Here is a 19,419-nt window from a genome sequence, read left to right as displayed (position 1 = left end):
AGACCAAAACCACTGTACTTTGGGTAGTGGACCACAATGGGGAGACCAAAGCCACTGTACTCTGGGTAGTGGACCACAATGGGGAGACTAAAGCCACTGTACTTTGGGTAGTGGACCACAATGGGGAGACTAAAGCCACTATATTTTGGGTAGTGGACCACAATGGGGAGACCAAAACCACTGTACTTTGGGTAGTGGACCACAATGGGGAGATCAAAGCCACTGTACTCTGGGTAGTGGACCACAATGGGAAGACCAAAGGCACTGTACTTTGGGTAGTGAACCACAATGGGGAGACTAAAGCCACTGTACTTTGGGTAGTGCACCACAATAGGGAGACTAAAACCACTGTACTTTGGGTGTTGACCACAATGGGGAGACCAAAGCTACTGTATTTTGGGTAGTGGACCACAATGGGGAGACCAAAGCCACTGTACTCTGGGTAGTGGACCACAATGGGGTGACCAAAGGCACTTTACTTTGGGTAGTGGACAACAATGGGGAGACCAAAGCCACTGTACTTTGGGTAGTGGACCACAGTGGGGAGACTAAAGCCACTGTACTTTGGGTAGTGGACCACAATGGGGAGACCAAAGCTACTGAACGCTGGGTAGTGGACCACAATGGGGAGACCAAAACCACTGTACTTTGGGTAGTGGACCACAATGGGGAGACTAAAGCCACTATACTTTGAGTAGTGGACCACAATGGGGAGACTAAAGCCACTGTACTTTGGGTAGTGGACCACAATGGGGAGACCAAAGCCACTGTACTTTGGGTAGTGGACCACAATGGGGAGACTAAAGCCACTGTACTTTGGGTAGTGGACCACAATGGGGAGACCAAAGCTACTGAACGCTGGGTAGTGGACCACAATGGGGAGACTAAAGCCACTGTACTTTGGGTAGTGGACCACAATGGGGAGACCAAAGCCACTGAATGCTGGGTAGTGTACCACAATGGAGAGACGAAAACCACTGTACTTTGGGTAGTGGACCACAATAGGGAGACCTAGTAAAGCCACTGTACTTTGGGTAGTGGATCACAATGGGGAGACTAAAGCCACTGTACTTTGGGTAGTGGACCACAATGGGGAGACTAAAACCACTGTACTTTGGGTAGTGGACCACAATGGGGAGACCAAAGGCACTGTACTCTGGGTAGTGGACCACAATAGTGGCACAATGGGGAGACCAAAGCCACTGTACTTTGGGTAGTGGACCTCAATGGGGAGACCAAAACCACTGTACTTTGGGTAGTGGACCACAATGGGGAGAGTAAACCCACTGTACTTTGGGTAGTGGACCACAATGGGGAGACTAAAGCCACTGAACGCTGGGTAGTGGACCACAATGGGGAGACCAAAACCACTGTACTTTGGGTAGTGGACCACAATGGGGAGACCAAAACCACTATACTTTGAGTAGTGGACCACAATGGGGAGACCAAAACCACTGTACTTTGGGTAGTGGACCACAATGGGGAGACCAAAGCCACTGTACTCTGGGTAGTGGACCACAATGGGGAGACTAAAGCCACTGTACTTTGGGTAGTGGACCACAATGGGGAGACTAAAGCCACTATATTTTGGGTAGTGGACCACAATGGGGAGACCAAAACCACTGTACTTTGGGTAGTGGACCACAATGGGGAGATCAAAGCCACTGTACTCTGGGTAGTGGACCACAATGGGAAGACCAAAGGCACTGTACTTTGGGTAGTGAACCACAATGGGGAGACTAAAGCCACTGTACTTTGGGTAGTGCACCACAATAGGGAGACTAAAACCACTGTACTTTGGGTGTTGACCACAATGGGGAGACCAAAGCTACTGTATTTTGGGTAGTGGACCACAATGGGGAGACCAAAGCCACTGTACTCTGGGTAGTGGACCACAATGGGGTGACCAAAGGCACTTTACTTTGGGTAGTGGACAACAATGGGGAGACCAAAGCCACTGTACTTTGGGTAGTGGACCACAGTGGGGAGACTAAAGCCACTGTACTTTGGGTAGTGGACCACAATGGGGAGACCAAAGCTACTGAACGCTGGGTAGTGGACCACAATGGGGAGACCAAAACCACTGTACTTTGGGTAGTGGACCACAATGGGGAGACTAAAGCCACTATACTTTGAGTAGTGGACCACAATGGGGAGACCAAAACCACTGTACTTTGGGTAGTGGACCACAATGGGGAGACTAAAGCCCCTATACTTTGAGTAGTGGACCACAATGGGGAGACCAAAACCACTATACTTTGGGTAGTGGACCACAATGGGGAGACTAAAGACATCGTACTTTGGGTAGTGGACCACAATGGGGAGACTAAAGCCACTGTACTTTGGGTAGTGGACCACAATGGGGAGACCAAAGCCACTGTACTTTGGGTAGTGGACCACAATGGGGAGACCAAAGCTACTGAACGCCGGGAAGTGGACCACAATGGGGAGACTAAAGCCACTGTACTTTGGATAGTGGACCACAATGGGGAGACCAAAACCACTGTACTTTGGGTAGTGGACCACAATGGGGAGACTAAAGCCACTGTACTTTGGGTAGTGGACCACAATGGGGAGACCAAAGCCACTGTACTTTGGGTAGTGGACCACAATGGGGAGACTAAAGCCACTGTACTTTGGGTAGTGGACCACAATGGGGAGACCAAAGCTACTGAACGCTGGGTAGTGGACCACAATGGGGAGACTAAAGCCACTGTACTTTGGGTAGTGGACCACAATGGGGAGACCAATGCCACTGAATACTGGGTAGTGTACCACAATGGAGAGACGAAAACCACTGTACTTTGGGTAGTGGACCACAATAGGGAGACCTAGTAAAGCCACTGTACTTTGGGTAGTGGATCACAATGGGGAGACTAAAGCCACTGTACTTTGGGTAGTGGACCACAATGGGGAGATCAAAGCCACTGTACTCTGGGTAGTGGACCACAATGGGAAGACCAAAGGCACTGTACTTTGGGTAGTGAACCACAATGGGGAGACTAAAGCCACTGTACTTTGGGTAGTGCACCACAATAGGGAGACTAAAACCACTGTACTTTGGGTGTTGACCACAATGGGGAGACCAAAGCTACTGTATTTTGGGTAGTGGACCACAATGGGGAGACCAAAGCCACTGTACTCTGGGTAGTGGACCACAATGGGGTGACCAAAGGCACTTTACTTTGGGTAGTGGACAACAATGGGGAGACCAAAGCCACTGTACTTTGGGTAGTGGACCACAGTGGGGAGACTAAAGCCACTGTACTTTGGGTAGTGGACCACAATGGGGAGACCAAAGCTACTGAACGCTGGGTAGTGGACCACAATGGGGAGACCAAAACCACTGTACTTTGGGTAGTGGACCACAATGGGGAGACTAAAGCCACTATACTTTGAGTAGTGGACCACAATGGGGAGACCAAAACCACTGTACTTTGGGTAGTGGACCACAATGGGGAGACTAAAGCCCCTATACTTTGAGTAGTGGACCACAATGGGGAGACGAAAACCACTGTACTTTGGGTAGTGGACCACAATAGGGAGACCTAGTAAAGCCACTGTACTTTGGGTAGTGGATCACAATGGGGAGACTAAAGCCACTGTACTTTGGGTAGTGGACCACAATGGGGAGACTAAAACCACTGTACTTTGGGTAGTGGACCACAATGGGGAGACCAAAGGCACTGTACTCTGGGTAGTGGACCACAATAGTGGCACAATGGGGAGACCAAAGCCACTGTACTTTGGGTAGTGGACCTCAATGGGGAGACCAAAACCACTGTACTTTGGGTAGTGGACCACAATGGGGAGAGTAAACCCACTGTACTTTGGGTAGTGGACCACAATGGGGAGACTAAAGCCACTGAACGCTGGGTAGTGGACCACAATGGGGAGACCAAAACCACTGTACTTTGGGTAGTGGACCACAATGGGGAGACCAAAACCACTATACTTTGAGTAGTGGACCACAATGGGGAGACCAAAACCACTGTACTTTGGGTAGTGGACCACAATGGGGAGACCAAAGCCACTGTACTCTGGGTAGTGGACCACAATGGGGAGACTAAAGCCACTGTACTTTGGGTAGTGGACCACAATGGGGAGACTAAAGCCACTATATTTTGGGTAGTGGACCACAATGGGGAGACCAAAACCACTGTACTTTGGGTAGTGGACCACAATGGGGAGATCAAAGCCACTGTACTCTGGGTAGTGGACCACAATGGGAAGACCAAAGGCACTGTACTTTGGGTAGTGAACCACAATGGGGAGACTAAAGCCACTGTACTTTGGGTAGTGCACCACAATAGGGAGACTAAAACCACTGTACTTTGGGTGTTGACCACAATGGGGAGACCATAGCTACTGTATTTTGGGTAGTGGACCACAATGGGGAGACCAAAGCCACTGTACTCTGGGTAGTGGACCACAATGGGGTGACCAAAGGCACTTTACTTTGGGTAGTGGACAACAATGGGGAGACCAAAGCCACTGTACTCTGGGTAGTGGACCACAATGGGGAGACTAAAGGCACTGTACTTTGGGTAGTGGACCACAATGGGGAGACCAAAGCCACTGAACGCTGGGTAGTGGACCACGATGAGGAGACCAAAGCCACTGTACTCTGGGTAGTGCACCACAATGGGGAGACCAAAGCCTCTGTACTCTAGGTAGTGGATCACAATGAGGAGACTAAAGCTACTGAACGCTGGGTAGTGGACCACGATGAGGAGACCAAAGCCACTGTACTTTGGGTGTTGACCACAATGGGGAGACTTAGTAAAGCCACTGTACTTTGGGTAGTGGACCACAATGGGGAGACCAAAACCACTGTACTTTGGGTAGTGGACCACAATGGGGAGACTAAAGCCACTGTACTTTGGGTAGTGGACCACAATGGGGAGACCAAAGCCACTGTACTTTGGGTAGTGGACCACAATGGGGAGACTAAAGCCACTGTACTTTGGGTAGTGCACCACAATGGGGAGACTGAAGCCACTGTACTTTGGGTAGTGCACCACAATGGGGAGACCAAAGGCACTGTACTCTGGGTAGTGCACCACAATGGGGAGACCAAAGGCACTGTACTCTGGGTAGTGCACCACAATGAGATGACCAAAACCACTGTACTTTGGGTAGTGGACCACAATGGGGAGACCAAAGCCACTGTACTCTGGATGTTGACCACAATGGGGAGACCAATGCACTGTACTCTGGGTAGTGGACCACAATGGCGAGACCAAAGCCACTGTACTCTGGATGTTGACCACAATGGGGAGACCAAAGCCACTGTACTCTGGATGTTGACCACAATGGGGGAGACCAAAGCCTCTGTACTCTGGGTAGTGGACCACAATAGGGAGACCAAAACCACTGTATTTTGGGTAGTGGCCCACAATGGGGAGACCAATTAAAGCCAATGTACTCTGAATGTTGACCACAATGGGGAGACCAAAGCCTCTGTACTCTGGGTAGTGGACCACAATGGGGTGATCAAAACCACTGTACTTTGGGTAGTGGACCACAATGGGGAGACCAAAGCCTCTGTACTCTGGGTAGTGGACCACAATGGGGTGACCAAAACCACTGTACTTTGGGTAGTGGACCACAATGGGGAGACCAAAGCCACTGTACTCTAGGTGAGTGGACCACAATGGGGAGACCAAAGCCACTGTACTCTGGGTAGTGGACCACAATGGGGAGACCAAAACCACTGTACTTTGGGTAATGGACTACAATGGGGAGACCAATTAAAGCCAATGTACTCTGGATGTTGACCACAATGGGGTGACCAAAACCACTGTACTTTGGATAGTGGACCACAATGGGGAGACCAAAGCCTCTGTACTCTAGGTGAGTGGACCACAATGGGGGAGACCAAAACCTCTGTACTTTGGGTAGTGGACCACAATGGGGAGACCAAAACCTCTGTACTTTGGGTATTGGACCACAATGGGGAGACCAATTAAAGCCAATGTATTCTGGATGTTGACCACAATGGGGTGACCAAAACCACTGTACTTTGGATAATGGACCACAATGGGGAGACCAAAGCCACTGTACTCTAGGTGAGTGGACCACAATGGGGAAACCAAAGCCTCTGTACTTTGGGTATTGGACCACAATGGGGAGACTAAAGCCGTAGCCGTCTGTAGGTGTGTGCAAGTTTAACTCTGGGAAGATATGATCAAAACTGTAAATTTGTCCACATATTCAAAGCAATTGACTACCTGTAAACGTGTTATACATACTTATATTATGTGCCTCATATTCACTATCATCTATCATCTATTATCTATTTGGGTTGATCATTATTATTTGTTTACAGAACCATTCAGTGGTAATTTGAATGTGCATGTAGAAGATGCTGCTTGGGCTATAGCACATATTGGTCTCTTGAACCTGAATTTGGAGTTTGTCCATGCTAAGTTGTGTTTTAAGGGACATGGTTCATATTCTCTGAACATTCTTCAGGTTGGTGTTATAGTTTGAAAATTGTAAAGCCAAAGTATATTTCTTTTTCACAAAATAATAATAGAGTTATAAGCAATAGAGAATTGTGTCTATCTGGTCTGAAATGAATGCAAAAAAATGCATTAAAAATAAATAAACATACCTAAATGTTACATAACAAATTTCACAGGAAAAAAGTTACATATACTTTCACTATAGAAATCAATATAAAAAGAAAGATAAAATGACAGGATTTTTTTACTCGAAAAATTGTCTAATAATCCCACATTTGTTTTTGTTTTATTTCTGTAGCCTAATGTTATATGTATCAAATTACCTACTGAATTGTTGAAGGGATGATTAAATATAATTAAAATTGGCCAAAATCGTTATAAAATTATTTACAGAAAGTGATCTTTATTTTATGCTTTTCCTTGGAAACGCTAACCATTTGTATGATTGTATAACTGATCAATCAAAGTGTAATAGTTATTAACCGCAGACCACAGTTCAAATCCTATCTGAGAATGAAGACTCAATTCTCCAAACCTTGACTGATTCCTTCAGACCACAGTTCAAATCCTATCTGAGAATGAAGACTCAATTCTCCAAACCTTGACTGATTTCTGCAGACCACAGTTCAAATCCTATCTGAGAATGAAGACTTAAAATGGGTGCCAATGTATTCCTCAATTCTCCAAACCTTGACTGATTTCCACCAAGGGCCAGAATCAGTCTTTGCCATTTTACACCTCAATTCGAGTGATTGCTTTTTTCAAATAAGCTATATTACTCATATAGTTTTGTCTTTTTTGATTTACTTATTTTATATAATAACATTTCCTCAAGTTGAAATTCAGCAAATTTTATAAAAAGCCATAGAAATGCTGTCAAACACAAAAAAGTAGTCCTACTCTTGAGCACAGTTGCATGAAGCAGCCATACCGTCATTTCTGTGGAACGTTCAGGAGAAATGTGTAATTGGGATTAGTATATGCAAACTGGACTTAAGTTCGATTAAATATTAATAGAAATTATTAAACATTTGTCATCACTTGGTAGGTGTAAAGTTAAATGGAAGTCATCACAACGCTGATAAGTCACAATCAAGCACACACATACTTGTATCGCAATATATTTTGAGGACTTCATTGGATTATCTTTTGATATTATAGTTGAATTAACTTTTAATATAGTTGCGATATGAACTCGATTAAAAAGCGTTCCTATATAGGGTTGTGTTTTAATTGGAGTTTAATAATTAAACTCAATTACAATGCAATTCAACGTAGAATTGCGTTTTAATTAAGTTCAATTAAATAAAAGTTGAATATCCCGTGACTGAACATAGAAATGTTTGCGAAGCTTAGGTTTAGTAAAGGGGGTAGGTATGGTAAAATAATATTGATATTAATATAAACTGTACCATACCTTCCCCCTTTACTAAACCTAAGCTACGCAAAAAGGATTAATAATCAAATTAACTATTAATATAAATTATGTTTTCCGAGGACTATGAAAAAGGTATATGTCCTCGGAAGTTGGTATATATCTGTATTTTTGTCCTCGGGACATTAGTAATGCAAGTACACACACACATAACGTTTGAGGCGCATAGTTCAACATGATGTGCACGGAAACGAGAAACAGATATTTTTTTTCTCAGCCTTATCTCATTCTATTTTTTTTAGGAGTTTGGCTTTTATGACATAATTGAATTGGTGAAGAAGTATGATGGTGTTGTCAGAAACATGATAAACAGTGTGGAAAACACCATCAAGACATTTAAGAACCTGCTTTCAAGTGCAGAGTCTAATGCCAATAGTGTATTTGATGATTTTGTTGCCGTTATTGAAGATCTACCGAATCGAATTAGGGACCTGAGAAACATCGGGAAGAATTTAGTTCGTGTGATTGGTGAATATAGTGGACTGCCGGAATTTGTCACAGATGTTAGAAATATTGTAGATAGAGTTAGTACACTTGTGAATGATATAAAGACAGATGTAATGGAGTTTTATAATGTAAGTCTTAACCCAACTATGCATTTACATATACATGCAGGTTACATGATTATGTGTGTTTACATATAGCTCTTGTACCAGTAAGATGAAAGTTGTTTTTTTTATCAACAAATGTTTTTGTAAGTTTGTTGCAAATATATCTTAAAAACAGTGATTCAGATTTGCAGTCAATGCAAAGTTATTTACAAAAAGCAGCTTGCATGTTGACATTTTTTTTACGTATCAAATTCTTGTGTTGATAAACAAATTCCCACAACCCCCTCTGCATAACACTTTTCAATATGGTGACTGCAAGTTCAAGTGCAAGTTTTGATTTGCATGATTATTTCGGATATGGACACTGTTCTCAAGATTGGTTGCTGAATCCAACAAGATCCTATATTTTACTACAGTGAAGCCTGTGTTAGTGACCACCTCTATATAAAGACCACCTGCATATAGTGACCACCTGCCTATGGTGACCACCTGCCTATCGTGACCACCTGCCTATAGTGACCACCTGTCTATGGTGACCACCTGCCTATAGTGACCACCTGTCTATGGTGACCACTTGCCTATAGTGACCACTTGCTTATAGTGCTCATCTGCCTATAGTGACCAACTGTCTATGGTGACCACTTGCCTATAGTGACCACCTGTATATGGTGACCACTTGCCTATAGTGACCACCTGCCTATAGTGACTGTCTATGGTGACCACTTGCCTATAGTGACCGCCTGCTTATAGTGCTCATCTGCCTATAGTGACCAACTGTCTATGGTGACCACTTGTCTATAGTGACCACCTGCATATAGTGACCACCTGTCTATGGTGACCACCTGTCTATAGTCACCACCTGCCTATAGTCACCACCTGTCTATGGTGACCACTTGTCTATAGTGACCACCTGCCTATAGTGACCACCTGTCTATGGTGAGCACTTGCCTATGGTGACCACTTGCCTAGAGTGACCACCTGCCTATAGTGACTGTCTATGGTGACCACTTGCCTATATTGACCACCTGCCTATAGTGACCAACTGTCTATGGTGACCACTTGCCTATAGTGACCACCTGTCTATAGTGACCACCTGTCTATGGTGACCACTTGCCTGTAGTGACCACCTGCCTATAGTGACCACCTGTCTATGGTGACCACTTGCCTATAGTGACCACCTGTCTATAGTGACAATTTTTGGGCATATAACATATAGGTAATTAACCTTGTATAGGGACTAAACCATCTTATGTGACAACCCTTTCAGCAATGTTTGCAGATTCAGGTAGCTTAATTTGTTTAGAGACCTTGAGAATAATTAGCATTCCATTCATAAAACAGTTATTAAATTCTCTTAACTTAAACCATTGTTGCAATGGTACTATCTCATTATTTTCTATTTTCATTATTTCAGTTAAAGCTCGCGGGTGGGGGGGGGGTTGTCTGTGTATGCGTAAGATGGCCATAGCATGTCATTGTTTACAAACAAACATCTATCCATGAGCCTCTGCATTTTTAACGTGTATTGTTATTATCATCGCTTGGGACTCAATTTTCGCGTGTGTGCAGGTGACGACCCTCCGCTTTAAATGTACAAGTTAGCGATCATCAAAAAATATTAAAGACCATTTTAATGGTGGTCACTATACTCATGTTTGACTATATTAGATAAAGCTAATCCTCTCTGATATGTCCGGCACTCAAAATTGCTTTGAGATGTTTGCACATTACATGAAAAGAAAATGTTATCTATCAACAGTCGTGTTGATACATTGCCACAGAAGTTAAGACTTATATTGTTAAAACAGAATAATTACGGTTGTAAACAATTTGTTTCTTATGATATTAGTTCAATTCTACAAATTCAAATGATAAATGTCAGAAATATTGTTTAATTGATTGCAGTCTATTGTTGATACGATAACTGTGACTCTACCTTGGGCAGCTGAACAGATAATGGACGCCATTGAAGCTGCTGCCCAAGCAGTCAAGAAATTATTTAAATCACCCAGAACTGCCATCACTGATATTGCCAAATCTATATACAAGTAAGTGAAGACAGTGTTGTCATGTAATATCATTGGCTGATAAATAAAGTGTAGCAAATTGTTGTTCCGCCATTGAGAAACACCAAAGTAATAGTGAGTGGAAATAATGACACCCCCATCTTCCTTAGTCGGTTTATCCTTTCCACCACCAGACTTTCTTGCCTAAATTTTTCTGCAATTTTTTCTACAATTTATGAATATTTCTGGAATTGAACCCTAATTTTGGAGCCAACAGACAAAATTTAAATAAATTATTAGTTTTTACTCGAAACATTTTGTCTATTCTTGTCCAAATCGTCTGAAGGAAATTGTACACTATAAACAGGACTATTTTGTGAATTTGTGATGAAAAGAGGGAACTGGTAGTGAAAAGTTTATAGTGCCATGGTTGTTTATTATTTTTGCACAATACGCTAATAATATGAGGTTATTGCGAGGATACCTCAAAGTATGCACAAAGTCAGTACAGTAGGAGTATGTACCGACACGCATCCAATGATACATCATGGGAATGCCGAAATCCAATAAGAATCAGCAAACTATTTGTGTGGAGTCCGGTCAAACTCTGGTGGCGGCCATGTTTGTTTTTATTATTAGAGGACGTTTATGCGCGTAATCATTCCATATTTGGAATTTGCATTTCCTAATATGGTAAGATGAAAATACCCCGTAAAATACCGCAAAATTATGGCACGCTGTAACTTATGCCGTTACGGTGACAGATGTATAATAATGTGTAATATATTATTTAGATATTATATAAATTATGTATTATTTCATTATTCAGGATCAAGGCAGCGATTGCTGGTGTATTTGACGCCAAGAATAGAATCGTCAAGGCATGTTTCTTTCTAGATGGGCAGAAGCCATATTGGTTCAATCTCAGGGATGAGATTGCTGGTATCGTGGAAGATATTCTCAATGCCAAGGACAATCTGGGTGATGCTTTAGAGTGGATTACTGAGGGTGCAAAAGATGATGACACTTTCAAGAAATTCACTGGAGTGCCATTGGTAAGAAAAAAACTTCTTACATACTTCAAGCACAATATGCTGTGATGATTTGAGGCTATGACGTTTAGTTTAGTTATTAGCATAATGATATTGATACATTGTATGGAGCATCTCATGAGTATATATACATGGGCTTAGTTGCAAGCCTATCAGATGAGTAATAAACATCTTAGTTGCAAGTGCTCCTCTTCAGTGTGTTATTCCACCCCTGAATACTCGCTTGGTTCACTCTACCCTGAGAAGTATGTTTTCAGATTACATAATGCATTTGTTTGAATTTTGCCTATTCTCGGGGGCAGACATCCGGGCATTGTCACCGCCTGGCAACTGTCATGGTGAAAACAAAGGCCGAAAGTTCTTAAGAAACGTTACTTTGGGATGGTTGTTGAGACCCCCTGAACAGTGTAACAAGATGATCCCTGCATGTCCAACATATATAAATTTGGTTATTCAGCATTACTTCATAGTTGCATTTGTGTTGTTTTCTTGAATTTAGCTTTTTTCACCGGCTCTTCAACCGGCTTTCCACAGCATCTCGCGCAGAGCCCATAGAAATACATGCTACAGTGATGTGCATCTTAGCAACATGGAGCGCCTTGTGACGTAGCTCTGCCCTGAGGATATTAGATGAACTACATTTAGATGTTATCCTAAGTTCAATTCCTAAGGCGAAATTTGATTTTTTTAAAAATCAGTTGATGCTCTAATAGTCCATCCTCAGTGGTCATGTCACATTGTCTTGTGTTATTTTCTATTACCTCATGTAATATTGTCTCAAGAAAATGTGCCACTGATCAACCCTGTGAACTGTTGCTCCCTTTCACAAATTAAATCAGCAAAATTTGTTCAAAGAAATACATGAAGACATGTAGACAATGGGAAATTATGTCTATATTTTTCAAAATTATCATAGAAGGAATTGTTGAATTTAGTGATACCTTAAAACTAGTCCCTTGTTAACATAATAAATACAGCATGTTTGCAAATATTGGTTACTGTAAAATACTTTATTTTAGCTGGAATTAATTTTCAATACTTTTCAGGTGTTTTGTATGGAATTTATTTTCACTAATTTGTTGGTGAGTTGAATGTAAATTATAGGAAAAAATGGTATATTCACTGGATTTTATTTTCCCTGAATCACCACCACCACAGCGAAAATAAATTGCAAGCAAAAGAAAAGTATTTCACAGGACACAAACTATTGGAAGAAGTGTGATATGGCAGTTGTGGACTTGTTACATGCATCTAGATGCTTACCTAATAATACTGTAAAAAGATTAATTATTCACTGCGTTTTAATTTTGCTTATTTCGCTGACTGGAAAATGCGCTAAATTAAAACCCAGTGAATATGTAAAATTTAGCATAGAACACATTATCTAAATGACCAAACCGTGAATTTAAAACCTACTGAATATGCCTGAAATGGTAATTCAGCAAATTTAAATCCAGTGAAAACTATTCATTTTACAGTAGAATGTGATGCATCAAGTTTTCTGCAGTCGTTCGTCTCGTCTCATCTCTGTCTCTGTAAAAACTAATCAATATGTTCATCGTATTTTACAGTCTACCATTAAGCAGCAGATTATTGATGAGATCTGGGGTGAATTTGATACCTTAATAACTCCAGTACGAATGATAGAGAGACTGGCAGAGCCGTTTGTTTTGGCGTATGATTCATTCGTTGGTACAATAGAAAGTATCAAGCAAGCTTATGAAGGAATAAAAAGAGCGTAAGTGTAAATATATATATTTGCATATATATTTTCTGTATCCGTAATGTTTGTTAAAAACAGTTTTACTGTATTTCCTCTATTAGTAGTGCATACGTAAATAAAAGAGATACGTCTATGGATAAAGTGTTTTTTTTCAAATAGTTGATTTTCTGTTCAGTGTGAGACCTTGCATATTGCGTCAAAAGCACGAACCAATGTCCATCGCAAAAATCAACTCATTTGATTTTGAACTTGAATTCTTTTCTTGTTGATCTCTCAGATGAGAACATGGGATTGAGATATTCTTACTTCATCAAAATTGACCATCATCAAATGTCACATTACTAAGCAGGGAAATACAACAAAATGCCACATGATGGTTTGACACCAATACAATACTATGATCTTAGTTTGTGTCATATTATGTTTGATTTGTTGTGGGATCTCACAGTGAAAAATGGTCAATAAATTCAATTTTTGGTTTATGTGCGCTTCAACTTGTTTTTGATGCTCTTTAAATAGAGAAAATGTAATCAAATGATGAAGGTAGGTTATCAGATATGTTTCGGCACTTTTTTGGCGCCACTGTAGACTTTGTCGAGCAAAGCTTATCATATGAGTGATTGTCCGTCGCCATCCGTCGTCGGCGTTCGTGTCAATGTTTGACTTTATTGACTTATTCTTGAAAACTAAAAGCCTGAATGCTTTGATACTTGGTGTATATGTACCTTGGGTAGACCTCTCTCAGATTTGTTTATTTTCTAATGCTATCTTCTGTTTTTTAATTGCAATGTGCATTGCTAACAGCAGAGCTATCTCAGCCGACAGGCTGCTTGTTCTTATATTCTTCAATATTAGAAATAAACCCTAATTTTGAAGCCAACAGACAAAATTTGAGTAAATTTTCAGTTTTCACTCAAAAAGATTTAGCTACTTTTTGTTCCTATACTACTATGAACTGGATTTTTTTTTTTTAAATTGGTAATGAAAAGAGTGAACTGGTGGTGAAAAGGCTAAGGCAATCTTTTTTTGACAGATATGATGATGCCAAGACTACAATCAATAAAATATTTGGCCCCAAGATGGGTAAGAAGTTTCCAAGAGTGATTGCGACTGGTAGCTGTGGAGATGGGCGGTTTGAAAACACCAATCAGAACACACTACCAGGAATTGACTTAGAGGCAAATGCTGGAGATGAGGTGAGAATGGATTTTACACCAACTTAACATTAATGGCCCTTTCATGATAACTTTTCAACAGTATATTTATAATACTTTTGTTAGAGGCAATACTTTATTGTAAATTACATTATTATAGCATTATCAATACCAAATATGGAACGATTTTGTGCGTAAGTGTCCCCTAATAATACAAACTAGCTGTGGTTTGTCTGGACACCACACAATAAATTTCGCTGATTTTGTTCTAAACTTTTTGGATTTCGGCTTTCTAATGATGTATCCTTGGAAGGAAAGATGTATAATAATAACTCAGACAGTACGGAGTACACCATCGTGTCGACCTCCACTGCGTGTCGGTCGATACTTCCGCTGTACTGTCTATCTGGTATCCTCATATTATTCAAAAACAATTGTAAATGTGGTATTACTTCTTAAATTATGGAAAAATGTAATTTCTTCTTACTTAATAAAAAAAACATAAATTTGCTGGCGGAAAGCAAACACATTGTAACACAACATCCTACTAAAAATATTTATTTCAAAAATAAGCGAACTTCAAAGTATCTCAACAATTAGTGACAATTTTTTTTCCGTTTAAGTTTGGGTAAATTTCTGTTACTTTGGCACTCTAAGAGTTAATACGACTGCTGATTGTGTCACTTTGTAGCTGACTGCTCCTTTTGATGGTACTGTATCTGTGACTGGAAACAACCAAATCACATTGGTGATTACGAGGGAATTGAAGGACAATGAAATAATCCTGTACAATGTTATCCTCGACCCAGGCCTGGAAAACCAACATGTAAGTTGTAATGGAACTCTTTAAATTTTTGTTTATTTATACCTTTTAAGATTTAAGGTCATTCATTATTATTTAGTTGCTGTGAACAATCGTCTATTGTTTTAAAGTTGCAAATATATGAGGTACATCAGAGGTACATTACTTGGGGTTTGCAACTACGGTGACATGGTACCAAGATCCCGTTTCAATCTCGCTCACGCATATTAAAGCGTTCCAACTCAGAAAAATGTGAATGCGCATGCCCGAGGTAACTAGGATACTCGGAAGTTCAGGTGGATCAAAATAGCTGCTCACAATATGACAGATTACGATAACTATATTTTCTGTAAATTTTTGATGTGTTACATTTTTTCACTATGAATGTGGTAATACATGTGTTATTGTTTTATTACAAACTGCCTATGTCATGTCAGAAGGTTGTAGCACCAGTCTCGTTATCTACGAGATGAGACTTGAATGGGATCTTGGCATGATGTCACCATACAGTACTATGCGCGTTGCAAACCCCAAGTAATGTACCTCTGGGTACATGTATGTACTTTCTGACACTTTCTCACTTCCATGCGGCATCCTTCAAGGACCTATCAAGGATTTTTATTTTATACTGGGCCTCTGAGTGATTTTATGAATGCTCATCCTGATACAAATGCAAATCACATTACGGAGAAGTCTGCAGTCTCTCATCTATAGAGTCAATTTTACATTTTTTTAAAATGCCGACTATAAACAAGACTTTAATTTAATTTGTGATAAAAAAGGGCACTGGTGTTAAAGCTCTTATTAGTAGTGCACTATATAGGAATTATTATTATTAAATGTTGAGATTGCATGTGAATGAGAATTGAAAAATTTAGGTGTACCTCTTAAATTAAGCTAAGTTTTTAAACAACTCACTGAGTTGGGAATTTTTTGATTGTCCTCGAAAGATCAGTCACTTTGTAGATATGTTTGTCTGAGAGACCATTCAGTATATACTCTCAAAATGAAATTGGTGGGAAAGTGAGGGCAGTATACTTTTCAGCTACACTGTCATTGTAAATTGTAAATGTTCATATAGATGATTGTCCATCGTCCTTACTCTGTCCATCAACAATTACAGTTCCATCTTACTACCAGCTTATTTGCTTTGATACTTGGAATTTTGTTCATTCCATGGCAATATCAATTCTCCATTTTTAGCGAATGTTTTTGTTATTTTTGGTATTGAAACTTTGTAGGTTTCTAAGGATCATCGTATTGGTACCGTCGCGTCATCAGACTGTTCTCCTAATATAATCCATCTAAGTCTTCGAACACAAGAAGTACACGAGTATATTGATCCAACCTCATATCTGATGAAGCGTGAAATGCCACCACCAGGATGGCATATTGAGTGCGATGACTATGTTCTCATTTACAAAGTAAGTCCTCTCTCAAAAAAATCAGGTATTATCAGACACATACAAGATAATTATTAGACACTATAAGTACGTTATCTATATATATTATAGAGGTCTTGTACCATATCCCATGAATTTCTGAAATATTTGATTGTCTTGTAACTGTCTAGCAAATGTATTCAGGCAGTCACATTCAGAAAGTATTATAACATATAGAAACGACCAGAAGATAAATAACTTTAAACATCAGCGGTCAGGATAACGGCAACCTTGGCAGAACAAACCACTGCTGAGATTTCCTCGTATTTCCTCATATTAACACACTAGGAATGACACAAGAGACTGATATGCGAGAAAAGTAGCGTGTAAGCGTCTATTCCATGATATTGGTCGCCTTTGACCAACATCATGGCAAGGACGACGTGGTACTTGAGTGAGGGCGCCACCTAAGGGGACTTCGTGTGTAGGCGTCATTGAGGCCTATGTCCCGGCTGGTGACCCTTAACGTTTTTAAGTTAGTGTCCTTTTATTGCCTTGAAGTACAATTTATTGCAAAATAAATAAATGCTGGGTATTTTCATTTATGAGTAGGCGCGCTGATACTTGAAAGTGAATTTAGTTTTGTAAGATGCAGTACTGAGCATGGTGCTAATAACTCAATAAAAAAAATGTGTGTTTTATTATGCAGATGAAAGTTGAAATGTCGGGATCTATAACTGGAGGAGCAGTAAAAAGTGACACATCACCAGATAGAACTAGTGAACCGGATACTTCAGATATGGACAGTATCGCTAAACGAAGAAAGCGTGGCATCATAAATGATTTATTTGGAGCAGCCAAAGGTAATGTCCATATAATGAAAGTTTTTTGAAAGCTCTAGGAATAAATCAGTAGTCTATGCACTTTGAACTGTTGTTCATGTAAGCTGCATATGTATTGTATTATATTAAAATTAAATATCTAATTTGCATATTTGTAAACAAACACAAAACTTGAAAGAAAATGACACATCTATTGTACAAATAAAAAAGATCTAAATATCGAACCTATTGAGACTGGAGATTAGAAGAGGTTAAAACGAGGGAGATGTTACCTTTGCATGCAGTAGACGGTCTTAGCATGTCGTCATTTCACAAACAAGCATTTACCAATCAGCCTTTATGTTTTTAGCATGCATTGTGATAGTTGATTAAGACTTGTTTGCCGGTATCCATCAGGTAACAATCCCTCTGCTTTAAATTATAAAACAAATAAAGCATAGGACTGTTGGTAATCACAAACTTTGTGCGTGGTGTGATTATTGTTAGTGATTTCAGTTATTACAACTCACACCAAAAACAATAGAATACATTCATCGGTAAAATGACGTTCGAAAGAGTTACAAACTCGTTTCAATGTTTTCCGTATTTCAAAAATGTATGTCACTTTTATGTCGCATTTGAACACTTTTTCTGGTTTACGTACATCGGTCACAAAAGCACTATATAGCATATGGTGGAAATAATATCCTGTCTTTGAATGAAATCATTATGAGAATACTGCAAAGTATGCACGCAGGCACTACAGGATAACATATTGACCTCTGTTTAGATTGGCAAAGTGGGGATTTCTTTTTTAGTTTTACAAACAAAAATATAATTAATTGTCAAATTAGCCTTTTTAACGTAATGGCGAAAACTAGCGTGACTGAGAAAGAAATCATGACTGGACGCATCTGCAAGCGACCCTCTGCGTTGGAGTGAAAACTGGAGCGAAATCACTCCGGTAATTTTGCTAATTAAAAGTTGTTGACTTAGCGGTCAGGTTAATTTTCGCGATCACACTAAAAGGACTATAAGAACAATTAATTATTTCTTTTTGTAAAACAAAAAAGAAGTCCCGACTTTGCCAGTCTAACCTCAGTTATGCATTAGTTGGTACGATCACCGTAATGATTTTATGCATACTTTGCAGTATTCTTGTAATAACCTCGTAGTATCCTTGTTATGAGTTACAAATAACTGCAAGATAGATGCAACATTTCTCATCCCAGAACTATGGAAATAAAGACTAGATACTTATTAGGGGACTACGGTACTAAGTATAAATACAATGATATCACGCTTCTAGGAAGAAAAGTCAGCATTTTAAATGTAAACACAAAATTCTACATATTATATTTTTTTTTTCATTATTTTTTAGACTTCGTTGATGGTCTTGGGTTTCCTGGAATAGATGAACTTGGACCAGTGTTTGATTTCAACATGAATGCTTTGAATGTTGGTAATGTGTTTGACTTTCTGGAAAATGCACAAATGACACCCCTTAAAGATCAACTGGAAATGTTACTTGAGAAACTCCAGGTGAATTGTAATTCTTGAAAATTAGTGGTAACCATTAACTTAACTGAACGATTAGATATTCCACCTAATTTGCATATAATTATCAGGTTTGTTTTATCAGATTTCTTAATTTCGTGATGATATCTTCTAATCTCTTATTTTAATGAATATTTTTGTCATTTTCGGTAAAAAGTAATGTTTTCGACTTCTTGTTGAAAACTGCAAGTCTGATTGCTTTGATATTATATATGCAGGTACCTCAGGTGGACCTGTCTCAGATTTGTTCATTTTGTGATGATTTCGAGCTAATTGAAATGTGATTTGCTAACAGCTATCTCAGCCGAGAGGTTGCTTGTTGCATATAATTACAAATGAACTGTTACAGTAGTGCTAATCTGTTCATCTTTTCTGCTTATAATTAGCATAACGAATGAAGTGTTAGTCCTCTTACTTTGCATACAATTAGCATAAACGAATTGAAATTTTAGTCCATCAACATAAT

General features: G+C 39.9%; 1 protein-coding gene across 1 annotated transcript in view; it reads left to right on the top strand.

Annotated features, from left to right (window-relative positions):
- Positions 1-19,419, top strand: part of LOC100377080 (uncharacterized) — an 84,618-nt gene that overhangs the window by 34,230 nt on the left and 30,969 nt on the right. The window contains exons 15-24 of the mRNA XM_085490911.1: positions 6,332-6,477; positions 8,148-8,480; positions 10,362-10,504; positions 11,292-11,517; positions 13,086-13,252; positions 14,271-14,433; positions 15,083-15,217; positions 16,435-16,617; positions 17,285-17,438; positions 18,778-18,938. Coding sequence (XP_085347037.1) covers positions 6,332-6,477; positions 8,148-8,480; positions 10,362-10,504; positions 11,292-11,517; positions 13,086-13,252; positions 14,271-14,433; positions 15,083-15,217; positions 16,435-16,617; positions 17,285-17,438; positions 18,778-18,938 — 1,811 coding nt within the window. The remainder of the gene's footprint in view (positions 1-6,331; positions 6,478-8,147; positions 8,481-10,361; positions 10,505-11,291; positions 11,518-13,085; positions 13,253-14,270; positions 14,434-15,082; positions 15,218-16,434; positions 16,618-17,284; positions 17,439-18,777; positions 18,939-19,419) is intronic.

The sequence above is a fragment of the Saccoglossus kowalevskii genome, chromosome 16 (assembly GCF_978046115.1).
Source record: "Saccoglossus kowalevskii chromosome 16, keSacKowa6.1, whole genome shotgun sequence".
Taxonomy (NCBI): Eukaryota; Metazoa; Hemichordata; class Enteropneusta; family Harrimaniidae; genus Saccoglossus; species Saccoglossus kowalevskii.
This window is presented reverse-complemented; position numbering and strand designations above follow the sequence as displayed.